This window comes from Schistocerca americana, chromosome 2, assembly GCF_021461395.2.
Source record: "Schistocerca americana isolate TAMUIC-IGC-003095 chromosome 2, iqSchAmer2.1, whole genome shotgun sequence".
Taxonomy (NCBI): Eukaryota; Metazoa; Arthropoda; class Insecta; order Orthoptera; family Acrididae; genus Schistocerca; species Schistocerca americana.
In genome coordinates this window covers 185175624-185190699 of record NC_060120.1, presented here as the reverse complement: position 1 = coordinate 185190699, position 15076 = coordinate 185175624, and the positions used below count along the sequence as shown (strand labels likewise).

At 36.9% G+C, this 15076-nt stretch overlaps 1 protein-coding gene across 1 annotated transcript in view; it reads left to right on the top strand.

The window, feature by feature from the left end:
- The window catches only part of LOC124594890 (guanine nucleotide-binding protein subunit beta-2-like 1), a 109636-nt gene that overhangs the window by 61652 nt on the left and 32908 nt on the right, over positions 1–15076 (top strand). The window contains exon 5 of the mRNA XM_047133363.1: positions 8518–8628. Coding sequence (XP_046989319.1) covers positions 8518–8628 — 111 coding nt within the window. The remainder of the gene's footprint in view (positions 1–8517; positions 8629–15076) is intronic.

Below are 15076 nucleotides of genomic sequence, written 5' to 3'. Positions count from 1 at the left end.
AGCTAGCCAAAACTTTTCGTGCCCCATATGACTAATACTCGTGGACTGTAATTTGCCATCTGTCGAGCATTTTGTGCAAATGTGACTTTCCATTATTGCTAGCAACATTTCATGTGTAAGAATACATAAAAAAGGAGAGAGATTCAGATTTGGTTCATTCATTAGTTTCAAAGCAACAAAACTAGTTGTTTTGCTGTAGTAAAAACAGTGCAGCACACTCTCAAGTTTCTTCTGCACAGAATTTGAACGGCAGTAATGAATTACAATCACCTGTTTGTGCTACAACCTTCAGAACTTCAGTTGAAGAGTGTTCCAAAACAAATTCACTGAAACATTTTTTTAGTTATTGATGAGATAGTAAAATCTGAAATTAAATGGGCTGTGAATAGTCATGTCTCATTCTTCAGTAAGAAGTGCTGGAAACACAACAGACATACTCCAAATTATGTTTCCTGACAACATGGCTGCCAAAAAGAAAACAGTTAAACCAGAGTATGTTGTCATATATAATTACTTATGGAGTTGGCCCTCATTTCCAGAATCTCCTTGCTAATAAAGTCAGGGAAGTTGAATTCTTTTGTGTGTCATATAATGAGAGTTTGAACAAAGTTGTACAAAAAGGTACAAATTGATTTGGTGGTCCATTTCTGGGATGAACAAAATCAGTCTGTATCTACAAGATCTTGAACATCTACATTTTTTAGTTCTGCCAAATCTGATTTACAGTAAAGTTTCCTGGAGGTTCTGAATGGTTTGAATTTGTTATCTGTGAATGTAATTCAAATTCCAGTGGATGTGCCAAATGTGAACTTGGAAGTGCATGGTTTGCCAGCATTTATCATGATCAGCCACAAATGTTTCATTGTGGCACTTGCTCACTTCATGTAGTGAATGGAGCTTTGAAAACTGCCCACAATAAAAGTGGTTGGAATGTTCATGAATTTCTTAGAGGTTATCTAGTACTTTATGAAGGATTCTCCTCCAAATATCACTGTTCTGTAAGATGGGTTGGAAATATTGAAGTCATGAAAAGAGCACTTGAAAGTACACCACATTTGAAAAATTATGTTACTGAAGTACATAAAAGACCATCAGAAAGTAGAAACCTCGACCAGAGCATGTGGTTATAAGACAAGTCGTCATGTAGATATTAGATTCAGTGCCACTGCTGCTAGTAAGAACTACACAGAAATATTTATCCTTATTTTCAGAAAATAGTGCACAGGTATTTTGCAAAGTCTGTACCTAAAAATTAATGAGAAGAGGTCTTTAAATTAAAGATAGTCAAAGGTCGCTCATGTTTATCATTAAAAGTTATGCAAAGCTCCATTTTGAGAAATCCTCGAGTAACAATTGGGTTGGAAGAATTTGTATCAAACATATGACTACTCCAATAGCTGACAAGGTGGAGAGAGAATATCTTAAATTTGTGAATATACTGAAAAACAAATAAACAATTCAATCCTACAAAGGATAAACGTGATCACCTTCATTAAATTTAGAATAGAATAGAATCTTTATTTGCCTTTCAGTATGCTTTCCATGCAATTGGCATAGTCAGTGTGTTCATACATTTTTTTAAAAATTACAGTAATTATAAGTAATATCGATAATACAACAATTGTTCATTCACAGTAGTAGTAGTAGTAGTAGTAAATCATAACAGTTAAATATACAATAGTATCAAGATATATTTATGGTACATATTACGTATCCATGTAAAAAGCCTTTGTTGGTACGTTACTGTCACAAACATATAGGTATAATTCATATGGCATTTTTTTGTTTCATGTAGCGTATCTCTTTTGTGTCATTGTTTAGAAACTCATCAAGTGAGTAATATGGCATAAATTGGAGCCACACTTCTGTTGTTTGCTTAAAGTTATTCATCGGTAGTTCGCTCGCAGCCTTCGAGAGTTCGTTATAAAATTTCAAGCTAAGGCTGGCTCTTTTGTGTTAATGTCAGCCTTATATGTGGAAGGTCTGTGTTACTATTATTTTGAGTATTATGAACATGCACTTCAGATCTTAAAGTTCTTTACGTTCTCTTTAGCATATATTAAACAATTATAAATGTATATCCTAGGGAGTGTCATTATCTTTAGTTCTTTAAAATTATTTTTGCAACTTTGTCTTGGTGCTAGTCCTAAAATGCACCTAACTGCTTTCTTCTGCCACTTGAAGATGGTACTTGAACCCACTGAGTTACCCCAAAGAAGTACCCCATATTGCAGTTGTGAATGAAGAAAAAAAAAGTATGTGGAGATTAGCAGATTTTTACTGATAACGTGTCTCAGCCTGTGTAATAGAGAGTTCGAGCAAGTTTGCCACATAGGTAATTTGTGTGTGTGTCCCATGTAAGTTTTTGATCTATATGTAAACCTAGTAACTTGACATTTATTTTTTTAAATTGGTTTTATTTATTTATTTATTTTTTTTATAAATTCTGTTCAATTGGTTACAGGGTGAAGTAAATTTCTTCAGTTTTCAATTTGTTTATTGATAAAAGGTTGGCTCTGCACCAGTCACTGCTCATTTCAGTTACTACTTTGTTGTATTTTATGACATCTTGCAGATTTTCTCCATCTGTTATTAGTGTCGTATCATCAGCATACAGTACATTGTTGCATGGCATATGATTTGAGAAGTCATTGATGTAAACAATGAACAGGAAAGGGCCAAGCGCTGAGCCTTGTGGAATTCCTCTCTTTAATGGGTGTTGACTTTTGATAGTTCGTTTTTACTAATTGTACCCTATTGCATAAGTATGATCGAAAACATTGTAATGGTTTATCTATAATACCATGCTGTTCTAGTTTTATCATTATTTCATGTGTGACTGAGTCGAAGGCTTTTGTTAAATCTTAACAGTGTAGCACAAGTGAGTTTCTTGTTATCATATCCTTCATATATTACTAAGGAGGCATTCAACTGCTTTGGTTGTCGATAATTCAGATCGAAAGCCAAACTGGTTCTTACTCAATAATTTATTACTTTCAAAATAATTGTAAATTTGGGTACGTATGCAGTTTTCTATTACTTTTGATATAATGGGAACTATTGATATAGGTCTATAATTGTTTGGCATTTTTCTGTCACCTTTCTTGTAGATTGGGAGTGTAACTGTCAGTTTCAGACATCCAGGGAATACTACTCCTCAAAGTATGCGATTCGTCAGATATGTTGGTGGCATTAAGATTGCAGTGGCTGTGTGTTTAACAATACTTTTACTAAGCCCGTAATAGTCCTTTGTTTTTGAGTTTTTAAGTTTCTTTATAGATTTGATAATGTGGCCGGAGGTGATTTTTGACCAAGAGAATTTCTTGGTTGCTGGTGCTTGTTGTTTAAGAAGGGTTACAGCAGCTGAAATATTATCGGAATTATTTTTACAAGTAGAAGAAGAAGAAGAAGAAGAAGAAGGAGCGCTGGCACAATTTTAAAATATTCGTTAAGGAAGTTGCTGTCTGTAGGCACTGTGGCTTCCTGTTTGCTCATATTGATTTCACTTTTTATTGTATTCCAAGCTGCTTGACAGGCATTCTTTGAGCCTGCAATATATTCATCATTTACTTTACATTTAACTGATTTTATTTCATATTTGTACAACTTCTTAAGGGTCACATAGTGTTTTCTGGCTTCCTCATTTTTATCACTATTGTTTTTTAGTAGAAGTACCAGTGTCCTCATTTGCTTGAGCTCTGGAGTGTACCACTTGTTAGAGTGCTGAAGTTTTTTCTGTTGTTAGGGGTGCATCTTTTTGTGATAAGTGGAAAGTGACTATCTACTGCATTTTTAATGATATGTATATATAAAAACATAGAGAAACATTTGTGAAGAGTTTTTATATTGTTTAGTGTATTTGGCCAATTACCACCTTCAGTTCATGTTTTAATTGTGCAATATTGCTCTCTTTTAGTATTCTGATAGTGACTGTTCAGTTATCTGTGGGTTCATGCTGCCTATTCTCTGACTCGTGTCCTGTCATGATCAGATAACGCTAACTTAATCACATCATACTTTAGTTGATCCTGATTTACATTAATAATTACATTGTCAAGGCATTCATCTAGTCTAGTAGGTTTTTCATTTATACAGTAGCAGTTTAGTGCCTTTAGGCTGTTAACGATGTCATTTACATTTTTTCTACTTTCCCTTATATCTATATTGAAGTCACCTGCAATAAAAATTTTGTGATTTTTGTGTTTAGTGAATAATTTGATTAGTGAATTTAGTTTATCTATAAGAACTTCCTCATCATAGGTTGGTGTACGGTACACAGAAGCAATGATAATTTTTTGGGTATGCAATACTATGGCTGCTACTGCAAATACACCTTCAATGCAGTGTTTGTGTAGGTCTATCACTGAATGCTGCAGATTTAAGTTTTCTTTGATGTAGATTGCAACTCCACCATGTGCAATATTTGTTCTACAATATTTTGTGGCTAATATGTAGCCATAAGGTACACACAAATCTATTAAAGTCATGCAACCAATGCCAAGTACTGTAACTCATTAACCTTATGTCTTAGGGATTGTACATTAACATGAAATAATATTAAATCGTTTTTGTTACTGGGAGGAATACTTGTTGCTTTTTCTGTTGCATTATCTTTACTGTCCCTTGCAAACTGTTGTGACCAAATCCAACTTGTTAGATTTGGTCATTACTGGGAGTTTCCCTGTACCATATCTGCTTAGAAGTGACTTTTCTAAGTCATTTAGATGCTGACCATGGCTTGTATGACAAGCTCTGTTACAGTGACAAGGTTTGCTAAGGGGCACAATTGTAGTGTGGCAGCAGTCTGAAATATCATTCATGTCAGTCACTGTTCAATTTTTGAAATGTTTACATACTGAATTATAGAGGTTATTTGCTTTTTAAATTTCGTTGTTCGCGCATGATTGTTCTATTAGATCATAATGGTTAGGTATTTTAGCCACTATTACATTGGTACGTGTTAGCTTACCCAAGGACTGTCGGTGCTTTTGTTGCTGCAACTGTTTAATTGTGATACACATCATTAGCACCTCGTATAATTACTGCATAGTCGTTTGATGATAGATTCTTGCATTCTTCTTAAACACTGTCAACAACTTGGCTTAATCTTGCATTAGGTTTTACTAGTCCCTGAATTTTGAACCTTCCTGCTGCATCATCTGTTTTCAGTTTTGTAGCTAACCCTCCTCCGAAACTGTGTGAGAAAACTTTTAGGTTATTATAGTGTTTATTTTTTCGTAGTTCCTTTGTGTTCGTTTGAGATCGTTTTATCACAGTTTTGTTTGGGGTTGGGGTATGTCTTCTTCGGACTGTCACTTGATGATCACTGTCATTGTTTACATGAGTTAGAGCTGAGTATCTATTCTCATGCTCATGGATTGTACAAAGATTAAGATAACTATTCACTTTTGTGTTTGTTACTTTGCGAGGCACTAGAGGCATAATCCATCCTCTACTGATTTTCTGAAACTATGTTTCCCCTTGGACTGGGATGATGATTCGTTATTTAGTTTGTCCATTGTTGTTTTAAATTCTCTATGGTAAACTTCCTGTTGGCTTATAGCATTATATCTTTTCCTACATTCCTCACATTTCCAATTTGTCAACAATTTTATGTCTTCTATAAGGGATGGATCAACTTTTCCCCATCTAAAGTGAAATAGTAGACAGCATTCGTTGCACTTCACACCACATTTCACATTTTTCTTGCATCTCTTACAACAAGATGAAATTTCATCACTTGAAACTTGGGTGCTAGGATCCAGTCTTCTATCAGTGCGAGTTGTACTAAGATTTTCTGTTATCATATATGAAAGTTCGTCACATTTGTATTTTAAGTTATGTATTTCTTCTATTAACACCATAACAATTTCGTTTTTACAGTTCTTTTTAAGTTTACTATTCATTCATTTTGATCACATTTTACACATAACCATATTTTCCGTTTTGAAGCCGCAGTTGCACACTGAAAATGAAATACTGTTTCACATTTCATACATGTTATTCCTTTGCAAGCTCGGTTTTCACAGTAGCAGTAACCGGAATCGGTTTTTCTATGTCCTTAGTCTTTATTTCGGTTGTTTTTCCAGCAATATGACACACCAAGCACATATTATTACGGTAAACAGTGAATTGTTTGCACTTTTCACACATTTTCTAGGTTTACTAACAGGAATATCACACTCGTGATGTACTTCGGCCGCCATCTTTTACTTCAAAGTGTGGGCTGTGACTTCATAAAGTTGGTGTAGAAGCTGGTTTGCATGTTTCATGGAAACAGTGCAGTTGAAAGAAGCTTTTATGTTAACAAAGATGTTTTAGTTGAAAAGTTATAAGAAGACAACATTGTTAGAAGGGTTTACAATGCAATACAATCATTAGGTGGTTTACTTGATAGTGAGAAACAACTGAATGTGGACATTACAAAATGAATTATACTAGCTGTGAAGCATGCTTAATCAAAGAGAGTAGAAGCCTTGAAAAAAGAAATCTAATGAAAATGAACAGGCCAATCCTTATGTACTGTACTTCCTCGATTCACCGCCAGTTGTCCCAAGTGAAGGAAGGTAATGTTGACTTCGGTGCTTGTGTTGACATGAGACTCATTGCTCTACAGTACTAGCATCAAGCACATCAGTACGTAGCATCAACAGGTTAGTGTTCATCACGAACGTGGTTTTGCAGTCAGTGCAATGTTTACAAATGCGGAGTTGGCAAATGCCCATTTGATGTATGGATTAGCACGGGGCAATAGCCGTGGCGCGGTACGTTTGTATCGAGACAGATTTCCAGAACGAAGGTGTCCCGACAGGAAGATGTTCGAAGCAATTGATCGGCGTCTTAGGGAGCACGGAACATTCCAGCCTATAACTCCCGACGAGGACACCTGCAATGGACGAGGCAATTCTTCGTGCAGTTGACTATAACCCTAATGTCAGCGTCAGAGAAGTTGCTGCTGCACAAGGTAACGTTGACCACGTCACTGTATGGAGAGTGCTACGGGAAAACCGGTTGTTTCCGTACCATGTACAGCATGTGCAGGCACTATCAGCAGCTGATTGGCCTCCACAGGTACACTTCTGCGAATGGTTCATCCAACAATGTGTCAATCCTCATTTCAGTGCAAATGTTCTCTTTACGGACGAGGCTTCATTCCAACGTGATCAAATTGTAAATTTTCACAATCAACATGTGTGGGCTGACAAGAATCCGCACGCAATTGTGCAATCATGTCATCAACACAGATTTTCTGTGAATGTTTGGGTGCAAGCACCGAACGTTGGTGATGTCTTGATTGGGGCCCATGTTCTTCCACCTATGCTCAATGGAGCACGTTATCATGATTTCATACGGGATACTCTACCTGTGCTGCTAGAACATGTGCCTTTACAAGTACGACACAACATGTGGTTCATGCACGATGGAGCTCCTGCACATTTCACTCGAAGTGTTCATACGCTTCTCAACAACAGATTCGGTGACCGATGGATTGGTAGAGGCGGACCAATTCCATGGCCTCCATGCTCTCCTGACCTCAACCCTCTTGACTTTCATTTATGGGGGCATTTGAAAGCTCTAGTCTACGCAACCCCGGTACCAAATGTAGAGACTCTTCGGCTCGTATTGTGGACGGCTGTGATACAAGCCATTCTCCAGGGCCGCATCAGCGCATCAGGGATTCCATGCGACGGAGGGTGGATGCATGTATCCTCGTTAACGGAGGACATTTTGAACATTTCCTGTAACAAAGTGTTTGAAGTCACGCTGGTACGTTCTGTTGCTGTGTGTTTCCATTCCATGATTAATGTGATTTGAAGAGAAGTAATAAAATGAGCTCTAACATGGAAAGTAAGTGTTTCGGGACACATGTCCACATAACATATTTTCTTTCGTTGTGTGTGAGGAATGTTTCCTGAAAGTTTGGCCGTACCTTTTTGTAACACACTGTCTACTGAAATTTTCTAGTTTTAGCTAAGAATCTTACACACTTAGATGTTTACTGTGAAGTTTAACATTTGACATAGATTTTGTACCTTCAGAATCATTATATTGTCTTGAGAAAGATTGTAAATTTTCAATATAGTGATGTGATGATAAATATATCTGAAAATAGTCATACCCCATTCTATGTGAGAGTTAAATGTTTTTATAGCATTTGATGAATGGTATGCTAAAAGTCATACATAATTAAGTTATTCATGCTGACACAAGAATTATTGCATTCAGCTTTCATTTCAAACAGTTTCCAGGCTCACAAAAAAGTGTTTGTCATTGTACTAGCTTATTTTCGAGTGATCCTGAATATAACTAAAGAGGTAATGAAAAAGTCATGGAAAATGTCATGAATTTGATCCTCTGAAAATCTGTAAACACCCCAAATGACCCTGTATCGAAATTGCAGTCACAGTAAATAATATTTTAGCAACCTAAAGCAGAATGAATGACTTCATTTAAAAATTTGATGAAGGCTGTGGACCCAGTTGTCACCAATATTTTAATATAGTTTAATTTTTGCAGGTGTGGGGACTTTCTAATTGCAAGATTAAAGCTGACCATATTGGACACACAGGCTACCTGAATTCAGTCACCATCTCACCAGATGGTTCTCTCTGTGCTTCTGGGGGAAAGGTAGAAAATCCATGAGTCATCTTAAAACTTTGTGTCCTTTTTTCTCCCCCCCCCCCCCCCCCCCCTCTCTCTCTCTCTCTCTCTCTCTCTCTCTCTCTCTCTCTCTCTCTCTCTCTCTCTCTCTCTCTCTCTTTTTGTGTGTGTGTGTGTGTGTGTGTGTGTGTGTGTGTGTGTGTGTGTGTGCTACTAATTATATGTTTATTTTATTATACAGTATTACATAATAAATATAAAAACTGATAGTGTGAAATATTCTGCATAATATTTACTTCAAAAAGCTACAGCTATACATTATTTTCTGTCTCTTCAAGCACTTAATTTTGCCAGTTTCTTTTGTAACAGTACCAGAGTTGTGCACTGTCTGCTTTGCTGGCTCATATTTTCAGATATTATTCCCATTATTTTCTTCACTCTTTCATAATACTTGGTAACGGCATATATAAAGTGATTTTATAGGGTATTCATAAGTATCTCCAGGGTTTCAAAGAATGACTTCAAAAACTACAAAATTTATGCAAAAAGTAACATATCAGTGGATAGAGCATTGCTGTAAGTTTGTCTGTAATTCACTCCCTGGTGTAGCAGCTTAGTTCACCATTAGGGGTAGATGTCAGGACATGGTGGCATATAATGGAGTGATGAACGTGTTTGCTATGATGTCAGCACACACATTAGTTTGGTCTGTTGGTTCCTTCTACCTGATATTTGGTACGAAATAATCACTGAACTGTCATAACTGATTCTCATTTAGCGAGCTCAAGGACACAAAAAAGGCAAGAGTTGAATATCACATTATGTGCTGTGTCACAAATGCCCATATTGAGCTTGTTCAAGTTACAATCCCCTGGGGTTTGTCTATTTTCTGTGTCTTGCAGCTTTTGCACAGTTGCCTACTGAAATCCTGAAGACACTTGTGAATCACCCTGTATTAACTCAAACGAGAAGTCTTTTTGCTTAGAAGAGTAATAATCTTAAGATAATTAGTTTGTAAGAAATTGCTTCAAATGTTTGTCTTCTTGTGGGTTAGCAATTCATCGTAGCACAGGAAAAAGTTTAGAGTGATACTTGCAGTAGTTTCTAGAAATTTCTGTAACAAATAGTCATATGGATTTGAAAATTTTCCTACAAAGATCACCTAACTTTATAAGTGACAGAAATAACATTTATAATATGGAACCTAAATGTAATTGTGATTTGTAGGAATGGAACTTCTGTGTGAATGAAACAGCGAAATTAGTCCATAATTTTGGCAAATGGTGTACTTTCTACTTGACATGTTAAATTACCTGCTTTCATGCCTTCCCGGGTATTTAAATTGTGTGACATAGTACACTCATTCAGCAGAATCTTGTCAAACAACGTTTCACCAAATCCAAAAGAAATTCTGGTCATATACAAAGGCTGTTAGCAGGGTGTATACAACCCGGGAAAAACCCAGGAATTTTTTCATCTGGGAGAAAACCGGGTAAAACCCGGGAATTTTTCGGAATTCCGGGAATTTTTCATTGTTTTAGCTTTCAGTTAAATTTTTGCAATTTTGACTGCAGAATTGATTCTCTAGCAAAGAATGTTATTGTATCCTGCTACTGGAGAATGATACTGCAGCAGTAAAATATAAACGAGAGGGAAAAAAGTAAAACTGTAGTGGCAAAGGAAATGTGCAATTAACAACAACAAAACACCGTGCACGCACAAGTGTCTGCAAATAGCAAAAATATTTCTAAGGCCGTAGGGTGCAGACTGTAATTCTTCGTAACAATAAACTGCTTGCTATGAGCATGACGTCACAACTGTTCACGTTAGGTTTGTTTGACCAATTGCCAGCGGTGCATGCGCATTTGACTTGCGTATAAGCAGTACCTTCTCCCGCTACTTGAAATTTGGCTGTTAGCTGTATCGGTAGTAGCAGCAAGCAGCCAGATGCAAACAAGGAAAAATTTTTCTCCCGTGCCCTCTTCCAGATTCACGCTTGCACAGAGTTGTCTGAGTTGTAGTGGGGAGGGGGTTAACCTCCACGTGACCCGTGTTTACGTTAAGTGATTTAGCTGCTTCTCTTCGTGTACAGCTCCCACGTCATATGAAAACAAACTGATTTCTGTGGCCGGGAGCTATCAAGTGAATTAAAATACATTCACATAATTACGGAGGGCAAAAATATATTATTAATTTGTTTTCTGATTTTATTTTATTTCCAAGTTAGTAGCAGTCAAGCATTAATCGCCTTGCAGAACTGTGAAGTTATTTTTGCAAGTTTGCTAAAGAAATTTGGCTTTATTAATCTTGCCGCTGAGGCAGTCATTTTATTTAAAACGAAGTGTTTCATTCTACAGTATTTCCTAGTTTCAACTGTTCGCTGAATTTCAAGTGCACGTTATCATCTTCTGCCATATATGACATTATGCCATAGTAAAGAACCTAAAATGAGATTGCAGAAAATTTACATCCCAAAAGCCACACTGAAAAGCTTAATATCAGATGGGACCTACTTCACTGTGAATCTGAAAAAAGCCAATTAGCACTTCAAGCCGAATTATGCATTTTAGTGTGGTTTACGAAATTCCGATGCTCTTTGGAGTATCCTCTGATGCCCTATTTCTTTTATGGTGTAATGTAAGCTCTGTTAGTGCTTTATACGCACGAACATGCGGGTTTCCTACACCACTACAGTTGCACACGCACAATGCCTGTTTCCTGGCACTCTATGGCAACTGGTAAATCGAACCTATTTCTAACAGTCTCCGGATAGTATTGCGAACGGTGGTTAGAAAAGTGTTACTTTGAAAGAAAATTTCTTTTTACGCAACATGAATTTTGTTACGTGTGAGAAAGTGGGATGGATATCTAAATCACAGAACGTTCGAAACTGAACAGTTTGAGGACCAGCCACTTACAAGAATTTCGAGCCGAGACATTTATGTCAGAATTTTAAATTTACTGGCACATTTGTGTGATGTATCTTAAAGTATAACATGCACAAAAAAAATCGATATTACATGTGAAAGCTTAGCTTCTGTTGTAGCGTGTTAATCTTAGAGACCAAAATTATATGTGAAAGCTTAGCTTTTCTTGTAGATGTACAGTACTGTGTACATTAATGTAAACCGTTAACTTTTCCTCATGCGTGTTCGCACTATGTAACCAGTGATCTTGCTATTGGCTGACTATAACAGGTGTCCTATGCTTTGAATAGCTGCTGTCATCGGCTGGCGAAATCTTGTGGCTTGAGTTATGACTCGCTTACAAAAGGACATCGCAACCTCGGTTTCAACGCTCCGGAAACTAACGAGATGTGTTTGGTGCAATTCAAATTTATACTTTCGTAATACCAAAATATGCAGCGTATATGTTGCTGCAAATCAAAGGTCTTTCCAAAACTTCTCTCCTTTTTTTAATTAAGTCTCTCCAAAACTTCCCTGCCCTGTCTTCTCTTTTTTTTCCGGGAAGTTCTACGCGATTGTATAAAACGTTAACCATTCAAAGGATTGATAAGTTTTACAGTTCCGAGAGAAAATCTATGGAAAACCTACTGTCACTTAGCACAGAAAAAGTGTATTTTCGCCCGGGAAAAAGCGTATTTTTTAAACGAGATATCCAGGAGAAATCCGGGAATTTTTTTTTTCCTTGTCCCCGTATACACCCTGGTTAGTGGCACCAGAGTTAGTGTCTAGTCCCCAGCAAATGAGACAGGTGCTGAAATTGAGGTTAGCAAACGAAAAGCTGAAATTCTTAACTCTTGTTTTCAAATGTTCATTTACAAAGGAAAACCTGCAAGAATTACCCCGATTTAATCCTCTGCCATTGAAAAGGTGAATGAAATAAGTATTAGTGTCAGTGATGTTGAGAAAGCTGAGATCGTTAAAGTGGAACAAAGCTCCAGGCCCTGATGGAATCCCTGCCGATTCTGTACTGAATTTGTGTCAGTGTTAGCCCCTCTTCTAACTATAATCTGTCTAAAACAAAAAACTGTGCCAATTTCTTGGAAAAAGGCGCAGGTCACACAAGTCTAAAAGAAGGGTAGCAGAAGTGATGCCCAAAACCACCTTCCAATGCCAACCAGCATTAATTTTGAAAACATCGATCATGTGAAATCCAACTTGTGCTTTTCTCACTTGATATACTGAAAGCTATGGAGCAAGATAACCAGTTAGGTGCTGTTTTTCTTGATTTCCAAAAAGCATTTGACTCAGTACCACACATATGCTTATTATCAAAAGTATGATCACATGGAGTATCAAGTCAAATTTGTGACTAGATTGAGGGCTTTTTGGTAGGGAGGACACATGTTATCTTGTATGGAGAGACATCGTCAAATGTGGAAGTAACTTCAGGTGTGTTCCAGGGAAGTGTGAAAGTACCATTTGAGAGAAGCTGCATGAATATTCAGTCATATCTCCATAAGACTTTAATGTGGTGCAGAGGTTGGCAAGTTGCTCTGAATGTTCAGAAATGTAAACTTTCGCGCTTCACAAAACAATGAAACATAGTCATAGGATATTATAATATCAATGAGTTATTGTTGGAATCAGCCAACTCTTACAGATACTTGGGTGTCACACTTTGTAGGGATACGAAATTGAACGATCACATAGGTTCAGTTGTCGGTAAAGCAGTTGGTAGACTTTGTACTTCCCAGTGTTCTACCAACGAACAATCAGTCTACAAAAAATATTTCTTACAAATCACTCATGTGACATATCCTAGAATATCACCCAAGTGTGTGGGTGTGGGACCCATAGTGGATAGGACTAACAGGATATTGAACATATACAGAGAAGGGCAACATGATCACAAGTTTGTTTAATCAATGGAGTATTGTCACAGAGATGCTGAAGGAACTGAACTGCTCAGACTCTTGAAGACAGGCTTAAACTATCCCAAGAAAGTCTATTAACAAAGTTTCAAGAACCAGCTTTAAATGATTACTCTAGGGATATACGACAACCCCCTACATATATATCACTCACACAGGGGATTAGAATAATCACTGCATGTGCTGAGGCACTCAATTATTCTTCCCCCACTCCACATGTGAATGGAACACGAAGGAACCCTAATAACTGGTACAATGGGATGTACCCTCTGCCATGCACCTCACAGTGGATTGCCGAATGTAGATGTAGATTCATCGTGTTCCAAAGAGGAAAGAAGTATAATAAAGTGATTGAGTTAAAAAAATATGTCCTCCTTGGGAATGGAATGTGTTAGTCAAGAAAAGTTTCTTTTAAAATATGGTACATTTCCCACAAGACATTAAATATGCCTTGCCAGAATAGTGTGTATATTTGACTATGTACCTGACTCTTTTTCTGTACTCATGTTAAATCCTTAAGTTTCCGATTTATCCTTTATGAAGGACATAATTGACTACATGTGTTTTGAAAAAGTTGTCAAGATCCCAACATCATTCAGTACTCTGGTGTTGATACTAGACTTGATTACATGCTTCTGTATCCTAAATCCCCCCCCCCCCCCCCCCACACACACACACACACACACACACACACACACACACACACACACACCCCTCCAGGAACCCTGGACGATGCCAGTCATGGGGTGGCTTGCTTGCCTCAATGATACAGATATCGGTGCTGTAGGTGGAACCTCAACAGAGGACTATCTGTTGAGAGGGTAGACAAATGTGTCGTTTGGCAGCAGCCTTTTCAGTAGTTGCAGGGCCAACAGTCTGGATGATTGACTGATCTACGCTTATAACATCATCCAAATTAGCCTTGCTGTCGTGACGAAGCAAGCTGGGATATTTTTACTTCTCCTCTTGTTTTGCCATCTGCCTCCTTAAAATTCATTTTTTTCGTTCTCGAATTAATTACCATTAACATATGCGAGTATAATCTGTATTTTCATAATAGAGAAAGGTTGATCCTCAGTTTTAAAGAATATAACACCAGATGTAATTTTGTGCTTAGTTTTATGTATGTAATTGATTTTCTAATTTATTTAGACTATGTCTAGTTAATACTTCCATTGTAGGGTGAAGTCGGTAATTGTTTGAAGAGTCACAATTGTTTCATAACTTAAATTCTATTGTTGACTTAACGAACAAATATAAATTCTATACTAATTATAAACATTCGGAGGAACAACTAACAGTATTCTTAAAGGATGTATTTGACTATTCGAAAACATGTTAGCAAAGCCAACCCTTAATTAATTCAAAAGTAATTAACAGTTTTGTCAAAGTATTGTTTGAGTAACTATATACGTTAATTTTGTGATTTAAACAAAATTTGGCTTAACCCTTGTAGCAGGAGAAACTGTTAAAAAGAAGGAAGTTTTTGATGTATTCAGTTGATTTAATAAGTTAAGTTTTAATTGTGATTTCTGTAAAGTAAACATCGAACAATGTGTAGTTTCAGTACCTATTATTGTGAGGATCTATAAGGGCCCAATTTTTGGTCCCGAGACAGTCAGTCCAAGGCTGAGTTTA